The sequence below is a fragment of the Euprymna scolopes genome, chromosome 24 (assembly GCF_053919585.1).
Source record: "Euprymna scolopes isolate OS-2025 chromosome 24, ASM5391958v1, whole genome shotgun sequence".
In the NCBI taxonomy this organism is placed as follows: Eukaryota; Metazoa; Mollusca; class Cephalopoda; order Sepiida; family Sepiolidae; genus Euprymna; species Euprymna scolopes.
Window position 1 is genome coordinate 57,944,165 of NC_136505.1, and position 18,785 is coordinate 57,962,949.

The following is an 18,785-nucleotide window of genomic DNA, read 5'->3' on the forward strand; positions in this document are numbered from 1 at the left end:
CTGACCAGTACTAAATGGGTGACCATTTGCAAATACCAGGTGCTGTATGTAAGAGGACGTCAACGCTTCAGTCACTTTAGCATCCTAGCTGGCCTCTAGCTGTCTCGATTTTACTCTGCTGCTGAATCAGGTTAGTTGGAGGAGAGAGTGAGGCTGGCTCTGTGTAAACCAGCTTCACTTTAAACAAACTCTCAACGGGTACTCTGTCATCCCTAGGATGATCAAATGGTCTTTGTTTTTCCGGTGGACAAACCGTTTACTTACAATGTTTATAAAACAAAATGGTGATATCAACATGATTTTCTTGAAATGAAAGTGATTCTATAATAAAAAAAAAAAAAAAAAGCATTAAGATATTTAAATGTATTTAAAACATTTATATATCAAATGTGTAACCGCTCTTCACGTTACAAAGAGATAGGTCTTTCCTTGCAAACAATTAATCAAGAAATCAAGTAGCGAGATAATTTTTCATTAAACTTGCATCAAAACTAAACCCTTCCTAAAAATTGAACTAGAAATTTTTTTTTTTTTTTGGTAATGTGTACACACAGCAGCCTAAAAATAAAACAAGTTTGAGTTTTATATAAAAACTGAAACTGAAAGAAATCCTTACTCCACATAGAAATCATAAAGATAATTGTTTGTAAGAAAAGTTTGCTTTGCTCCAAAAAAGAGGGTTTTTTTTTCATATTGAATGACGAATTCCATCTTTGAACATTTCTATCTACAACCATCAATTGACTGTGAATAACGGTCCAATGTGCAGGGTAAATTAGATTTCACACCTCCAAGAATTGTTTATTAACCGATGCTTGACAATCCATTGAATCACATCTAAATTGTTACCTCAATGGCATGTTGAAATATTGTTATTTCTTCAGTCTGCATGAAATCATTGTCATAAACATCGTCTACAAGACTTGTTGGATACATTCTTAGAATTCAGTGGACATTTTCTTTCTAGGTTGCTGTGTCTACACACTAACGTTTTTTTTTTTTTTAACTTCCAATGTGAATATTTCATGATTATGTGAAAGTATTTCCATCAACATAGAATCTGTGTGATTTAATGGTAAATATTTTGTACCGGTAAACTAAAAAGTAGTCACGTTTCTGAATTTTTGAGGTGAGGATTGATTGTTCATATTATTTGGATTTTTTTGGACTACTGTTCTTATATTGAGTGTTATTTGCACACCGTTTTGGTCCATGTAACTTTCGACCTTCTTCAGGTGTATCTTGTCGAACTCAAGAATTTTTTTTATCAAACTCTGGAATCTTTCTGCCAAACTCTGGCATCTGCATGGAATTTCAAATGGAACTCTTTATTTAATCCATGAGAGTATCATGCTCTCGTTCTGTCAAACATGATTGGGTTGAAGTCCTAAATAATTCACAAGTGTATTTTGGGTGTAACGTTTACATTTGAATTTTAGTTTGAATTTTGGATAGAGTACTTGGTGAAATTCAGTTCTAAAAGTTACACTCTTCTGGAGGTTGAAGGTTCAATCTTCAGTGCGGGTGACACTCAAAATACAATTACGAATTACTTAGGACTTCTACCAAATCATAGCTGACGGAACGACAGCATGCTATCCTCATGGATTAAATAAAAAATTTCCTTCAAAATTTTATGCAGATTCCAGAGTTCAATAGAAAGATACACCTGAAGCAGTCACAGGTTACATCAAACGAAACGTTGCGAAAATAGCAGTCGAGATGAGAATAGTAGTTCGAATAATCCAAATAATGAAACGTAACCCTCACCCCTTTTACTGATACCCGTCCGTGCCTGTTATGCAACTATGATGCCTATGTTTTCCAACATATATATTTTTGCATTTAAACTCGCTTGTCTGCCAGGAGGTCTGTCTGATAGCCGTGGTTTCCCTGTTGAAGCTGGTGTCCCTACGAATGCTGGCGAGTCACCCTCTAGCCCCATGACTGGCATTTTGGTACCTTGGCCTCCAGAGCTACAATTGCCGCGGTAAGATCGCCCGACACTCTGACCCAGCCAGAAGAGAAGATTGCCTTTCTCTTCAAGTAGAAATACTACCACCTCCTCCTCATCCTACTCCCCTTTTTAGTAGAGTCAGAATAGTTATTAGTTATTTGTACTTTTGTCTTTTTTTTCTTTTTTTTTTTCGCTCTTTCATTAGACTAGTTGTTATTGTGAGTGTCTTCTTTTTTTTTTTTTCTTTTTTTTTCAGATATTTTTTTTTGTGTGTGACTTTGTTGTAGATTTTCATTGTAGAGTAGTCATTTTCAAGGGGAGCCATATTGTCAAAACTTTTCATCTTACCTCTCAACAATTTCAGAAATTTTTAGACAATAATTTGGATTATTTGGACTACTATTCTACTACTTGGTTTTTATTCACACCATTTTTCGCCTGATGTAACCTCTGACCTTCTTTAGGTGCATTGTGCCGAATTTGTGAATCTTTGCATCAAACTTTTCTCTTCCCTACAAACTAATATATAAATAAACAAATATAGAAGAGACGTTACAATTATATCTCTGCTTTATTGTTCTTTTACCGGCAGGTGTTCGACCAAGCTTCAATCTATGGTTCCCTCTCCCTGTAAAACATTCACAGCAAACACTCGACTGACTACAACCACTGTCAGCAATTTCTCGTATTCTCTATCTATGCCTAAAACTGAACAAAACTTCTATGAGCAAAGCTTCTTTTCCAGAACTGCCTGTCTGTGGAACACAATACTGTGGGGCTCCTTCCCAGCTGATTATAACATGGCCGTTTTCAAGTCCAACGTAAACAAGTTCTTGTTGAGTCGTCCTCTTAAATAATCAATTTCTACCCAATTTCCACAATGACCAGTCATCATGATGTTACCGCATCATCAGACACTCATTAACCCTCATCCTTGAGTGGCCTCCATACTTTGATAAGTAGTGTCTCCCTAGTAAAACAAAAGGAAAAAACTAAGGAATCTATACAGAATTTTGAACTGACCTCCTTATTTTGATCTACATTGACATGTGACACAACAGATGAAGGTGTTAAGTAACAATCAGTTCTAAGTGATAAAGTTCTGGAGGTTGAAGGTTCAATCCTCACTGCCGGCGATACGAACTGAGAATAAAATAAAAATTATTCAGTATTATTTGGATTATTTGGATTACTGTTCTCATCTTGAGTGTTATTTTCTGACTTTCTTCAGGTGTATCTTGTTCTACTCTGGAATTTTTCTGTCAAACTTATGAATCTATACAGGATTTCAAACTCAAGGACCCATGACATAACAGATAAAGTTGCAAAATAAAATTCACTTCTAAGTGACACTCTTTTGGAGGTTGAAGGTTCAATTCTCAGTGTGGGCAATACTAAGAATACAATTGCAAATTGTTTAAGAACTAGAACGAGAGCATGCTATCCCCATGGATTAAATAAAGGGTTCTTTTGAATTTTCTACAGATTCTTGAGTCTGGTAAAAAGTTCAACATGATACACCTGAAGAATGTTGGAGGTTACATCGACTAAAACGTTGTGAGACTAACACTCAAGATGAGAACAGTAGTCCAAGTAATAAAAATTATCAATCCTTATCTCAAAAAAATCCGAAAGATAAAAAATGACTTACTTAAAATTTCTAAAATGGCTGACAGAACAAGTACAATCTACTCTGTCGATAAAATAAATGGCTTGGTTTGAAATTCCATATAGATTCCTGAGGTTGACATAAAGATTCCCTAGTTTAGTCTAGACATACCTGAAAAAGGTTGGACGCAGTGGTATGCATGTTGAAGATGGTGAGTAATACTCCAACATCGAATGAAACAACCAATTACCGAGTACATTTAAAGAAGACGTTTAAAAGGAAGAACGTTAAAACAGAGTTACATATCCGCAAAAAATATTTATTTAAACAGAAGTTATGAACAATAACAGAGTGTTGTGCACGTGTGTTTGTGTGTGTGTGTGTGTGTGTGTGTGTGTGTGTGTGTACGAACGAGCATGCATGAAGTTGAAATATTTGTTGCACGCATGTGTGTCTGACGTTTACAAGAGTTCATTAGTATATAAGCTGTATGTTCATTGTGTATGCGTGTGTGGGTGTACACGAGAGTTCATTAGTACATATTGTATCGTCTTACCTTATAAACGAAAGTGTATACGTTTTATCTTAAAACGTAAGTATTGCCTGCGGAGGCAAACGGAAACTTGCATCCCCCATATGGACAGTAAGACGAAAAAGGGGTGAGAGATAGGTAGATAACGGAAGTAGCTAGAGAGCAGAACAGGAAGTAGAAAACGGCACCTGTCAGATAAATTTAAAGTTGAGTCAAGGGCAAATAATCGGTGTGTAATCGGGATACGTTTGTGTGCATGTGTGCGTGACATATCTAATAGCATATCAGTCTGAAAACATCTGCCCATATGCAGAGAAGAGGGACTGATGAGGTGATGGCCGCAGGCATCCAAGTATTTTTTAGTACTATGACATACTTAAGTTTTTGGAGCATACAATCATAGAGTTAGTCCTGGGCATCACCAAATCGTTGCATGCCACTGATCATCTGAAATAAGATGAGAATAATAATATGAATAACCAAATCAGAAAAGATGACATACAATGCTTTGTATTCTCAAATGGTCATTCATTTGATACTGACCAGGCTCAATGTTGCTTACCGTCTGTGATCCAACAAGAACTGGTGTGTCTATCTGATTATGTTGTATATATGTACTAAGAATAAAATTACTTACTATCTAGTCATGGCTGACTGAATGAGAAAAACTACCCCTGTGGATTGATTAAAGTGTTCAGTTCGAAATGTTTGTAATAAATTTTCAAATTTGATATAATGCACCTGAAGAAGGTTTGAGGTTACATCGGTCGAAACGTTGTGAGAATAACATCCAGGATGAGAATAGTGTTCCCAAAACTTCAAATATTACTCTTAGTACTTATTTTAGTGAAACTTCAAATCAAATCAAAACCCATTGACTTGACTTTTACCTTACATTTTTTTATCAACAGTGTATAGGTAAAAGAGTTATCTGTCCCTGATACAGGAAGTAACTAGGGAATTATCTCTCCATGATAAAGGAAGTGTCCAGGGCGTTATCTGCCCCTGATGCAGGAAGTATCTGCCCCTTAAAACTATATATATATATATATATATATATATATATATATAGAACAGATGAAGGCAGCCATTTGCTTTTTGAGTGGAATTCAGCAATGAGTCTTTCATATTGTAAAGACAGGACCCCCTCCCTCTCTCACTGAATTAATACTAACAAAATGAGAGAAAAAAAGAAAGTCTTGCTCCAAAGAAGATATTATTAAAGTTTTAGCTTATAAAAAAAATAATAATAAATGAATTTCTTTTAAAATTGTATGATTTTTTTTGTGTTCGATTTTTACTTTCAAAATCCATACATATATGATGTGTCAAACGATGTGAACATTTCTTTATCAAAATCAAATTTATTAGCAAAAATAGCAAAGTGCAATAAGCCATGTAAATGGACAATTTAAATATGTGTATATGTATCTAGCATTTGAATACATTGTCCAAGACGACTTTAATCCTGTATATGATATACATACATTGTCACTACCTTTATTAGGCTGTTCTACAAAGCAAAATCACAGACATGCTGGCTTTCTTTTAAGGATATGAAAGCGACTATGCGACTTAAATAATCCAATTTACCAAATTTCCATTACTAACGATTACTACAATATTATCCCATTGGCTACTGTACACTCAATAACCCTTATCGTCGAGTAGCCTCCGAGCCTTGATAAGTGGTGAATCCTATGTAAAAAGAAAAAAAAAATGCTACATCCTTTGCTGGATTCCGTGGAAACTATGATTTGGCTATGAGGTGACAAACTTCTCAAAAGTTATATTTAAACTCTGGTCTATGTTTTACACTAGAAACACGTCCCCACACATCATACGCTGCTCATGAATTTTGAAGAATACATACCATAATAGTATTTATAGGAAAGACTGAGATTAGCAAAATTACATCTGTGGAAGAGAAGTTGCAGAGAAGAAGAAAGGGTGGAAGCCAATCAAATTACAGATACATTTCTGCACCTTATCAAGAACCCTCAAATGGGACACAGAGTCGCCAATCCAAATATGGCAACAATACTCAATACATGGAGATAAAGAATAGACTCTGGTGTGAGAAGTGTTTAGAGCGATGGATAGAACCAATTTTATGAGAAACAGAAAGAGCAGTGGATCTAATATATGAACTCCAAGAACGATTTGATGAAAAAAAAAAAACTAAGAAGTTTCAGAGTTAATTTCTCAAGAGCAAAGCCATCCATGAGAATCTTAAGCAGAAAAGGGACACGATTGGAAATTAACCCTACCAGACCGAGTTACCAATATACCAATAATTTCTGAAAATGTTGTATACCGAGTTACCGCTAAACCGGTATTTTTCTGATCACATCTTTTTGGGTTATCAGGGAGTTACTTAATCGCTGCTTAGCCTTGATTTAACACGTCTGACATTCTGCAAATGGCTTCCTTTGTTTTGGCGGAGTTATGAATTGTTTTGTAGACTAAGTAGCCATGAAACGAGCTAGTGACGAACCATGCACTTTGACAGGTAAAAGAGCGAGACCAAGGAGTTTCCCGGTGCAACAAGTGTTGGATAAAGTGACAAATTCTGATTCAGCTGAAGCCAAATTTGATCAGGAGTATGTTTCTGAATCGAGTAACGCTAGTGATGATGAATATATCAATGAAGGAAAAAGTGATGATGATGCTGATGATGCAAGTGGACATGTGCATCAAGGAAGGCTCCACCTGTTGAGCAGAGCGGCACACAAATGCTGAATGCTGGCGGTAAAGAATTACTAACACTTTAAATTTTTTTCACTATTTTGCCCAGGAGGCCAGGCACAGGGGCAAATTAGGTTCAGTTGTTGAGGTCTAGTAAGGTTAAATGTTATAGTAGTATTCTTAATATTGGAATTTTATTTCTGTTAGTATGTTATGCATTAAGCTGTTTTCTTTTTGTGGGGGTGGGGGGATGTTATTATTTGTGCAGGTAATATTACTAAACCAACAATGATTTAGTCTATAACTTGACTAACGAATCATACATCCATAGAAAGTTAAAATCGTACAAATAGTTCATCCTCCAAATTAAAAAAAAAATCTTTGTGTCATGCCATATGTGTCATATATCGAGTCTCGTGATTATAACGATACCCAAGTTCTAAAGTTTACCCTATTTATTTAGATATCTCATTTGCATAGCAAGTTACATCTCAACATACTTGCAAGGTTTGACGTCCTGATTTGACCTTTCACTCCTGACTATTCCGGAAGGACCGTGTAATTCTTGCATTTGTCTTTCTGTCTTTTTTTATCATTTCGGTTCTTTACTCTATCCAGTACCTCAAAGAATCTTATCCATTTTTCTACATAGTCTGGATCGTCCAGTGTGTTTCTACATCTAATCAGCAACGCTACTGTGTTAATCACGTATCAAATCTCGTGATTACAGCGGTATTCAATGCCCGAGTTTTCCTCTATTTATTTACATATCTCATTTGCATACAATGTTATACTTTGTTTACGATTTTGATAACAATATAATCATATCTCCTTTCTGCAGCAGGAAGCGAAATATGAAGAGTTTTATGTTTGATATTCACAATTTATTTCGAACAGTATGTTATGTATTAAGCAGTTTTTTTGTTAATTCTAATGTTTGCTCAAGTGTTTATTTCTGATTCAAAAATTACTAATTTAACCGTTGGTGACCACAAATGAATGAATATATGTAATAGAAATCATCACTTTTGCAAACGACCTCATGTAAAATGCCAGCAGAAAATGTAGAAAAGAAAAGACAAGCATAATTTTGTAGGTCGCTCATTGGTGAACGTATGCCATTAATTTGAATATGGACCCAATTGGTAACTGTTCAAAGGAACGAATTCTAAAGCATGAGGGTTCAGTTAAGTTTTATGTTGGATAGCATCGAATGAGAACAAGCGGTGGAAGATAATATCGAATATACGAGGATTTATTGCAAGTTGAGGAAAGAACGGAAAAAAGATTTTCGCACATTGTATTGACAAGAGGACGGTTTAACACTGCCATTTTTCCCTCATTCCATTTTATATCTCTTTATATTTTTATTATAATAATTTTTTACCATAACCTGCTCGAGATTATGTTAAATCAGAATATATAAGGTTTGTAAGTGTACGTTTTGTAGTTTCTTTATATTTAGATTGTGTTTTGCTTTAAATACCACTTGAGAAACTGTTTGATCTTGCCCCTCTGCTTAACTGTGAATTTTAAATTCTGACAATATGGCTCCTTTTTGGTACCCTTTTTTTTTTTGTTATTATTTTCTTAAAGGATTATAGACCAAAATAATAACAAATGCCTTTTTGTGCCGTGTGATATCCTCATTTTTCTAGAGCCTTGAAATCTGTAGAGATATTAAATAGAGTTGATACTTGTTATAATGTTTTCTGTTTTTGTCTGATTTTTTTTTTTTTTTTTTTAAATATTCATTCATGTCGTTTGTAGGTTTGTCAGGGAAAGTCCAATCTCTACTCTGAACTTCAACTCACAAAACTGTTTGAGAATGTTTGATATAGAAGATTCTTTTAGAATTCTAACAAAAACACTTTTTATATACATCCTCATCTTGGTTGTTGTTGTTTTGCTCATATGTCTACTATTTTATTCTTAGGCCTTTTTTATCATTTTTTAAACATAGTTTGTAACCTTTCAGAAACTTCAATTCAAATTTGAATTTATTTGGCAAACAAATAACGAAGTGCAACAAGCCATGTAAAGAAACAGGTGGAAGCTATTTATATCCACAATCTGAATGTTTGTCTAGAAAGTGGATCCTAGGTTTACTTTCGACAACCTCATAACTTCCACTTTCTTTCTTGTGTCATTTAATTTTCATATTCCATGAGTGATATTTCTGACAAGGAGGGAAAAACTGTTTCCTGAGTCGAAATCTATCCATCTCATACTCATTGGTTAGGTTTTGAACTTGAAGTTCTTTTTTTTTTTTTAGCTTCTTACATTAAGTAGCTTTATGACTTGTCTGGAACGATTTCCTTATAAAAAAATGCTTTAAACCTGGGTATGGTAGCTATCATTATGACCTCTTCTGGCAGGTTAGTCCATGAAGCAAAAATGCAGAAAGAGAATGTTGCCTTTCTTCTGTTGAGCCAAAAGCATCAGTGGTAAATCTTTTGCATGTGCCTGCAGTGTAGTATCTGTTCTTCAGATGCTGCACTTCAATTTCTTGTTCTGTCAGTGGAGGAGAAGTCCTTCACGACTAAGGAAATTTTTAATTTTTGTTCCTTTTCTCCACGTTAAAAAACGACCCTGGTGTTTAACTTTGTCTTGTGGGGAGGCATTGTAAATAAGAACTACTACTTGGCACTGGGTTGAAACACTCCATGAAATGTAGATTTTCATCTGCGTTGATCATATTGTACACGTTTTGTTGTATCCTCTATTGCTTTACTTTTTAGAGACGTGTTTTGTAGGTCAGTATAGAGAGTCTTGTCACGATCCTGATTGCAAACCATTGAACACGCTCCAGGTATACTATATCGTTATGACTTCCTTTGACAAGGATAGAAACGTGAACAGATATGGCTGTTTATCTTCTAACTCCTCAGCCCAACGTTCACAGGGAATTGGAACAGATACATTGAGAGCATTGCCAATGCTGCTGTGAAGAAGGTAGGCTCTCTCTACCATACTAGAAAGCTACTTATGCCTGAAAGTATCTTGTATCTCTACAAGGCCACCATTCGCCCATGTATGGAGTACTGTTGCCACATCTGGGCTGGTGCATCTGCTACTAGTCTCTCGCTCCTGGACAGGGTTCAAAAGAGAGTCGCTAACCTGATAGGTCTTGAACTGTCATCAAAGCTACAACCTCTGTCCTATCGACGTAATGTTGCATCCCTCTGCCTGTTCTACAAGTATTTTAATGGTGAATGCTCCGGCGAACTACAAGCCATTGTACCCCTTAGACGTAAATACTCATGATAAGCCCGACAAGCAGCAAAATTCCACCCCTACACAGTAGAAATCCCTAGATGTAAGAAAGCCTTCTACTCTAATAGTTTCTTCTCTAGAACTGCTAGACTTTGGAACTCCCTTCCAGGTTCCTGCTTTCCCAACTGTACTGACATGCAGAAGTTCAAGTTTAATGTAAACAGACATCTTACTGCTCGACTCCCTACACAGTATCCTTGCAACTTATGTCTCCGATAGTATCCCTCTACATCAAAGTGGCACTGTGCTTTGTTTGGGGTGAAAATGGAATAAAAAAAAGGAAGCCACGATGGTAAACCTTTTATGGGTGCTCGCGGACACCATAAAGCTGGGGTGAAAAATCCCTCAAAAAACCAATTAAGGTCCCCATTGATGATATTGCTCACCAAAGTCAACTTTTCTAGTAAGAATACATATACTTTGTGAAGATGCTATTTGTAGGCAATCATGGCGTTTGCCAACTGTTGAACATGTTCCTGGTGTAGGATATTTTCTTGTAGATAAGGATTTGTCGGATGGCATAATCAAGAACAGGCTGTATCAAAGTTATGTGTACGACTGAAAAAGGATCTTTAGATTAGGTAGAGAACTCATCTGGATTTTTGAAGTATTGGCTGTAATACACGCCCAGAATGAGTTCAGAAAAACTTGAAACATTTCGATCAAAACAGCATCGATGTCATTGGTTTCAAATCCAACTAAAGGGGGCCTATAGTCGGTGTCTTTTATCAGACTCTCTTCAGCCTCTGTTTATGTTTGCCTCTCCAGAAAATGACGGCTAGCACATTGTGTAACGTTTTAACAATATTTTATTTTTATCATTTTTACTAATTCAGCATCATCACCCACAAATTTTGCTGATATTTGCGTTGTGAACAAATTAAGAGGGTTTTTTTTCTGATCTGTAAATTTAAGTCAAGGTTATATGTATTGACAAAAAGTCAATATTCCAAATTCCAAGATAAGTTCATTTTATCGTTTATTTCTTTCAGCATGTAAAAATGTTCAATTTTTGACAGCATCTGTTTCTGCACTACGAAACAATCATATAATTATGTCAATTTTTTTATATTTTCCACCTTGACTCATCAGAAGAATAAGAACTCATTAACTTTAAAAGAAAATAAAAAGAACACGGGCATGATTACAATAAAAAAAAAAAATCGGAAGAGAAGTTGCAATTGTGTTTTACGATATTTATGCCATCAATATATATCTATTTATCTATCAATTTGTCTATCTACTATTATATAAAAATAAGTTTTGTGTGTGTGAGTTCGTTTCCTTTGGATTCCAAAATGGCTGATCCGATTTGTATGAAATTTCACAAAAATATACTTGATGTATCTGGCAGTGTTCTTAGATAGGTTTTGTATCAGAATGTCTTCAGTAAGTATTCATAATCGATAAAAATTCTATGAAAGACGGAACAGGAAATTTTGAACAAACTTAATGCCTTATACAACCTAACATACAAGTGCATTTGAGAAGTTCTACCACCACACAAGCAGAACGGCCCGGCATATAAAATCAATAGTAGGTTCTTTCATATAACAGGGGTATGTTCAGAATGAATGTTTTTATTTGAAGCACAATTAACCCTGATACTTGACTTTTGCATTTTAAACTTTAATTCAAGCCATTATACATAAAAATAATTTTATAAAAACAGTAAATTCTCTTCAGTGCAATGTAGACTAAATCACTGCGGGGAGGCATGTGAAGCTTTCTCCCGGTACATCATAATGAGTTTCCAACTAGAACCAATTGATTTAGTTGAAAAATGGTCGGTTTCATCGATTTAGATGACAATAAAAATATGAGAGTGTGAAACATTCATTGACCATCAGTCAATCCCAGGCAATGTCGGGTCTTCCTGCTAGTGTTTATATATTTGTATGTAGACGATTCAATCCTAAATTAATTAACCGATCATTATGAAATTTTGGAATACAGTTGCTATACATGAGCGATTCAAAAGATTCTATATTTAATTTTACGCAAACGAAAAATGATGGAGACCCTTTATAAAAGTCCAGATATCTTCAAATATGAAATTTTTACAATAAGTATTAGACATCAATTAATAAATATTCCTGGATTTCAGTTTCTTAGGAGTATTTTAAGGAGGTTTTGGCGGTCATAATAGGGATGCAATTTCCAATTTGAAAATTCAGATTAGCATTGAATTTGATTCATAGTCATTCGACACCAATTAAGCAAGATTCTGTGAATTTCAATTTTTTCAGCTTAAACTTTAAACATTTTTATGAATCAAAATCATGTAATGGATTTTTTATTAGAATAGAATTAGAAAAAGGATTCTTGCGATAAGGTTTAGCATCATTCTATCTTGATTTTGTATTTTCATAAAGAGACATTAAAATGGTGCTAAACTTTTCTGTTTGGAGAATTAATTTTACCTGTCCGAGGACGGGTATTCTTCTAGTTCTGTATATAAGAAAAATATGTCGATAAAAAATGCAGAATTTGGGACAAATGTATGTAATATACTTGTTTTTTTTTTATTTAGTTTTTAGTTTTTTTACGACAAAAAATTTAGATTCTTTAGAAAAGCAAATAGTTATCAACAAATTGTGGTTATAAGGTTAAATGACACGCCAAAGTTTACAAAAAACTCAGTTATTAAAATGGCGTTTGTTTCGTTATTTTTTCTTTTTTAAGTTAATTTTTTGGGTACTTGTACAGTTTAATCAAGACATTAAAAAAGAAAATATTGAAAAAAGTTTAAATTGTACGTATCTGCTTTGAACTGAAGATCTCCGAAAAAAAATTTCATTTAATTTCATCAAGTACTTTTTGTTTTACAGCGAAAAAACAATTTGTTATGATACCGAGCAAAAGGTTCGATATTTAGAAAGAAAAGCTAGTATTAAAGATGGGGAGGGAGTGTCGGCGCTTTAACTGTGTTTATAAACTCCAAACAAAAATTAAGATAAAATCCAAGATATCTGCCTTCAATGTACTGTCATAAAAACGTGTTTTTCCAGTGTAAAAAAAACAAAAAAACTACTCAATCAAATTAAGTGAAATTTTTTTTCGGAGATCTTCAGTTCAAAACGGATACGTACAATATAACCTTTTATCAATATTTTAATTTTTTTTTAATGTCTTGATTGAACTGTACAAGTACCATTTTTTTGTACCATCAAATAAAAAAATATATATTTTTAGAAAAACTTTCTAGGCATGGATTTATTTTAAACAAAATGTACATATTTGACGTTGTTTACTTTCGTTTTTGTTTCACTTCTTTTTTTTTTTTAACAATATAGTTTAATTTTATTTGCAGTTCATAAAAATAAGTTACACACATTTACATACATAAAATGTGAATCATAGAAACCACATAGAAGCATAAAGCCGAAATGTTAGCTGCAAGGTCAAATAGTAATTTCAACTACTTTGGTGTAAATGTTTCTGCATTTCGCTGAATGCACAAGATATGTTTCATCATCATCATCATCATCATTAATTATTTAAAAAAAAAATTACCACCACCAACAACAAAAATAAGGTAGCTCAAACATTTCCCTTAATAATGGTATGGGTGATGGTGGTGTAGCGGATACCGACAGAAACTGATGTCTTAATGTGATTACGTATCACTACTTTCTTTAGGGATGTTGGCATGTGGATCTTTGGTTTACTTTTGGTTGCTATGTAACTCTTGCTTCCTTTATTTTGTCCTTTAGTCCTCATATTCCAAGAACAATGTTTCTGACAAAGGGGAAGAATTAGTGTGTTCTGGATTGGAATCTATTTATGACACTTACCATTCAGCTAATTTTTTACCTTTTTTTTAAGGCCCGGAGGCCACTCGAGGATAAGGATTAATGAGTGTACAGTGGTCAAAGGGAACATGTCATAGTAATTGTTAGTTGTAGAAATTTGGTAAATTGGATTACTTAAAAGGATGGCTCATCAAGAATTTGTTAACGTTGGACTTTAAGACAACAATTGGAAAGCAGGAAAACTGAACTGAATTCCACAGGTGTACAGTTCTAAGAAAGAAGCTTCGTTCATGGAATCAACGTTTAGGTTTAGGCACAGATAAAGAGTGGGGGAAAAGTATTGACAGTGGTTTCAGCTAGATGAGTGTTTTTCATGAAAGTCAGGACAAGGGGGACCATAGATTGGAGCTCAGACGAGCACTTGCCATGAAAATAATGATAAAGTAGAGACAGGCTCGCAACATCTCTTCTGTGGGAAAGAGATTGCAGGGTAAAGAAAAGGGCATCCCCCACTAGGCTACGACATCGAGATGTTTTTTTTTTTAGTTCCTTACATCAAAGTTCATGTCCCGTGTTGAGCGATTTCCATTTAAAAATAAAAATTTAAATTTTCACATTTTTTTTTTACTCCTCGTGCCACCAACGCGTGTGAATAAAATATTGATATCAAATGATACAAAATGTATGAATCAGCAAGTTATAATCGTATGATTGTTTTTTTTTTTTCTGGCATCGGTTTCCCTGACAGAATCAGGTATTGTCAAGTAGAACTACATGAAGTTTGCCAACATCCCCAATAAAAGTAATGCTACGTCATCATCTGAAACCTCAATTTCTGCTGGTATCCTCTGCGTAACCACCTTCTATACCATTTCTAAAGTAAATGCTTCGGCAGAGAAAATGTTTCAGCTATCTTACTTTTGTTGCTGCTGTTATTTTTTAATAATTGATGATGATAAGCAATATCCTGTGTATCCAGCTTCTTGAAAAAGATGAGATAAAATAAAATGTTAAAAAAGAAATCATGTTGAAGAGACTTCACTCAAGGTCATCAATATGGAAGATATTATCAAAGGAAAGAATGACAACATATACACATACAATAGTGATTACTTCTCATTAAAAACTTGTGCAAAATAAAGTTTGAATGAAAGTTCAAAGAGTCCGAGGAACGTTTTTGGTGAAAGGAGAATGGTTTTATCTCATCATCACCATATTCAAAATGACGTAACAAAAATAAACTTTTTACCTTTTGACTAGGAACAAAGTGTGGTATCTGTTTTGATGCTATTTTATTCTGTCCTCGGTCAGTGAAAAATCTTTCTAGATTGAGGCAATTTTAATTTTTGTTCCAATCCAGAGTATCCCTGTTAGGAGAGCTGTATTTTTCCCTCATTAAAAACTGACCTTGTGTCTAACTTTGCCCTCGTGGGGAGGCAAGTAAATAGGAACAAAAAAATAATACCATTCACATCATCATCATCATCATCATCATCATATTCGTGCTGACTTTAAGAAAATTGACTCCAAAGCTCCAATTACGTTTTTATTTATTCCTGAGGTCCATTGTTATCACTTCTTCTTGCTTCTTATGTGTTTTTCTTTTTGTTCTTTCACCTTCTGCCGTGAACTGAACCTGTCACCTTAACTGTTCTACATCTATCAAGAACTACGTTTACTATCACTACTAAGAACTCTCAGCCATTATTTCAACGTGACCACACCATCAATTGGGAGGGCCTTAATAACACTTTTTGTTTATTGTTTGGATTCACCCCCCCACACACTCCACGCCAATGAAATTTTGCCGATGAATAAATCGATTTTTATAAACTTTTATTTTTTACATATATATATATATATATATATATATGTAAAAAAATAAAAGTTTATAAAAATCGTTTTTATCTTTCTTTTAATAAAATTATTTGAACTCATTCCCTTTTCTTTGTACCCATTTGTGAATTATTTCACGGATTTCTGCCTTTAGGATTACTTTGGACCATCTTCTAATTATGCGATTCTCTTGGATTTTACTTGTGGAAATGGAAATTTAACTAACTTTTTTGGATTCTGGATTTTTGGATTTTACCGTTAATGGATATTTTACCCTTCACATTCACGTGAAATAACTTTTTTCTTCACCCTATTCCCTCTGCTTCACTTTTTGTTACCAAGTAAGATCTATGACTTACTTGTAGTTTCATTTAATACTTTTGCAAGCAAAATCCGATTCAGCATTTTGCTAAATTCTACCCTCTGATGAGAAGGAAAGTATTTCTTTGAAACTCTGCGGATTAAGGACTATCCACTTATTTAGTGCTTCCTTTTTAAAGATGTTCTTAACTCTTTTTCAAAGCGTTTTTCAACATGTTTTAGTAACTACTTGTTCTCATATATATATATATGTATATATATATAATAGGACAACAAGAGAATGAAATGAAGACACAAAACTATATATAGGTAGATATAGAATGGATCATTTATTGAATAATGGAATACAGGCAAAATTTGGGGGATAGAAGGGGCTCTTTATGCCAGGGCATTTCGAATTTGTGGAATTGATCTTTCTCTTTCCCCTTTTACTTAAAGCTATGTGTATATATATATATATGTATATATATATATATATATATATATATATATATATATATATGCTCCCTATCTTGGGTTGAGCATATTGGGAAGTGATATATAAATTACCATTAGCGTATAAAGCAATGCCCTTTGTGTAAACAAATTGAGCTTAAGTATTTGGACAATGTCAAAACATTGTTAATTTACTGCCCACTTAGCAGCAGCTGAATAGCGCAACAGTTAGAAGCTCTGACTGTCATATGGCCGGTCGGGTTTTGATCCTGGCTTTAGGTAGTTGCTTGTCTAGCTGCATCGATGAGTTGTGAAACAGCAAAACGGTACTGTATGTGGGTGAATATATATATATATATAATGTCATGTATAAAAAAACGATTTGATTTAGGAATCTTATTTAGGACAACCCCTGGGGTGTTTGCAGTATTATGCTGAATAATAACCCTCGCTAGGACTAGCGTAGACCAACAAAAGGTACAGTGACGAGGTTGACCAAAGACCCCCCCCTCCTCAATTTTTGAGTGGCCTTGTGCCTAATTTTTGTTTTTCTGTTTTGTTGTCTGTAACATTTCATGAAAATAAAAAATATATAATTTAAAGGTACAGTGACAAGGATAACCATAGAACCCCCCCCCTCTCTCCCTAAATTTTTGATTGGCCTTGTGCCTAATTTTGGTTTTGAACTTTTTGCTTGGCAAATAAAATATATCAAAACCTCCTTTTCTACACACATCTGCTTATACTATCCATACTTAATCTTCCTCTGAGGCCATCAGATCTAAACCTGTTTTTAAGATTCGCATTGCACATTCATTGTATTATTTTCTCATCGTTTCTTTCCATGCAACGCATGTCCTCAACTCTCATTGGCTAGGTTTCCTTTCTCTACATCATCACACTGCATACACATGCCTGATAAACTCTACCCTTGGTCGACTCTGCTGGTTAGTGATGAGAGAAGTATTCACTCCTAACTTTTGCAATCACACCAGCATCTGCTCCACCCTGTGTTCCAGTGGTGTTACATCTCAATAACTGCAACAGCTTAGCCATTCTCATATACTTTCTCCACATCTGAGTTCTCATTTCCATTATTTTACGCGTCTTGTAAGGAGAAATTGAGTACACGTTTAGTTTCGACTGCTGCTGCATGCATTTACGTGCTTGTAAACGAGATAAGCATGAAGATATATTTCCACTTTTTATTTTAATTTTCTTTTTCACTTTGTTTTTTGCTGGGGATGGGGCATTCTACCGGATGCTAAACATTCTCCCATTAGTTTAGTTACTCCAACCGAGAGATCTTTTTAAGATTCTAGCCGTCCCTTTCAGTGCTATTGTTTATATTTCTCTTGCGCTTGGTTCACCGGGTATATTCGCCAGATATTTTTTTAAATTCTTTTTCATTAGCCCGGTTGCTCCTATAATGACTGGTATGATTGATACCTTAAGATTCCAGTTTCTTTTCATGTCTTACATAAGTTCTTGGTATTTTGTTATTTTCTTCCGCTCTGCTCTGTTAAATCTAGCATCATTAGGGACACGTGTGTAGGTGTGTGTTTTAGCGATGAACTTTTGCCCTCGCGCGATTTTTAAATAGTTTTTTTCTAGTTGAATTCAAGCTTCACGATATCTTTTTTTTTTTATTAAATTGTTAGGTGGAAGCAGAGAATAGTTACAAAACACCCTCCCCTCACCATGTTAAGAATGACTTCCAAAATAACGTTATTATTTCAGCACAGTGGCAAAAATGCACAAGTACCGTTTTAGCATACCTTTTCTGTTAGAGAGAGGGAGAGGGAATATATGTACAGACTTGTGTTTATGTGTATTTATTGATCAATGTGTGTGTGTGTGTGTGTGTGTGTGTGTGTGTGTGTGTGTGTGTGACTCACTGGGTGTACAGTAGTTTATGAATGTCTCTTATTATGTGCATGTCCCACTTGACTTATTGCTCCAATGGACCTTGGCAGAATATGTTGTCTGTGGAAGAAAAATACTAAGAAAAGAGAAACAAAACTATGTTTTTGAGTTTTTATAGTATGCATCGGAATTCGAAGTGAATATTCTCACATCTGTGATTGGCTGAATAAACTGCTGATTCAGAAATTCTGTCTAATTGAGTCGATATGTAAAACAATATTCACTACTGCTGCTGTTTCTAACAATGCTTTAAATATGCCGATTATTATTATTATGGAATTAAAATGAGATCTTGATCCCCTACCCCAAGTGAATTTTGTATATCCCAATGATTTTTCACTATTTTCACTATAATATTTGTTATTCTTTTTTGTTTGTTTTAATCTTTTGGTTGATTGTACTCCAAATCCTCAGATTATTAAAAAATCATTTTTGAAACGCTTGAAAAAA

The 18,785-nt window shown here is 34.4% G+C and overlaps 1 protein-coding gene across 10 annotated transcripts in view; it reads left to right on the forward strand.

Annotated features, from left to right (window-relative positions):
• Positions 1-18,785, forward strand: part of LOC145246721 (transmembrane protein 245-like) — a 189,937-nt gene that overhangs the window by 159,325 nt on the left and 11,827 nt on the right. For 4 of the 10 annotated variants that reach the window (XR_013863156.1, XR_013863155.1, XM_080108465.1 and 1 more), the window contains one exon: positions 1,867-1,990. The exons of the other annotated variants lie outside the window; for them this stretch is intronic. Coding sequence is in view for 2 of the 4 variants with exons in the window: in XM_080108465.1 (XP_079964591.1) it covers positions 1,867-1,990 (124 nt within the window). In the remaining 2 variants the exon portion in view is untranslated. The remainder of the gene's footprint in view (positions 1-1,866; positions 1,991-18,785) is intronic. 10 annotated transcript variants of the gene reach the window in all.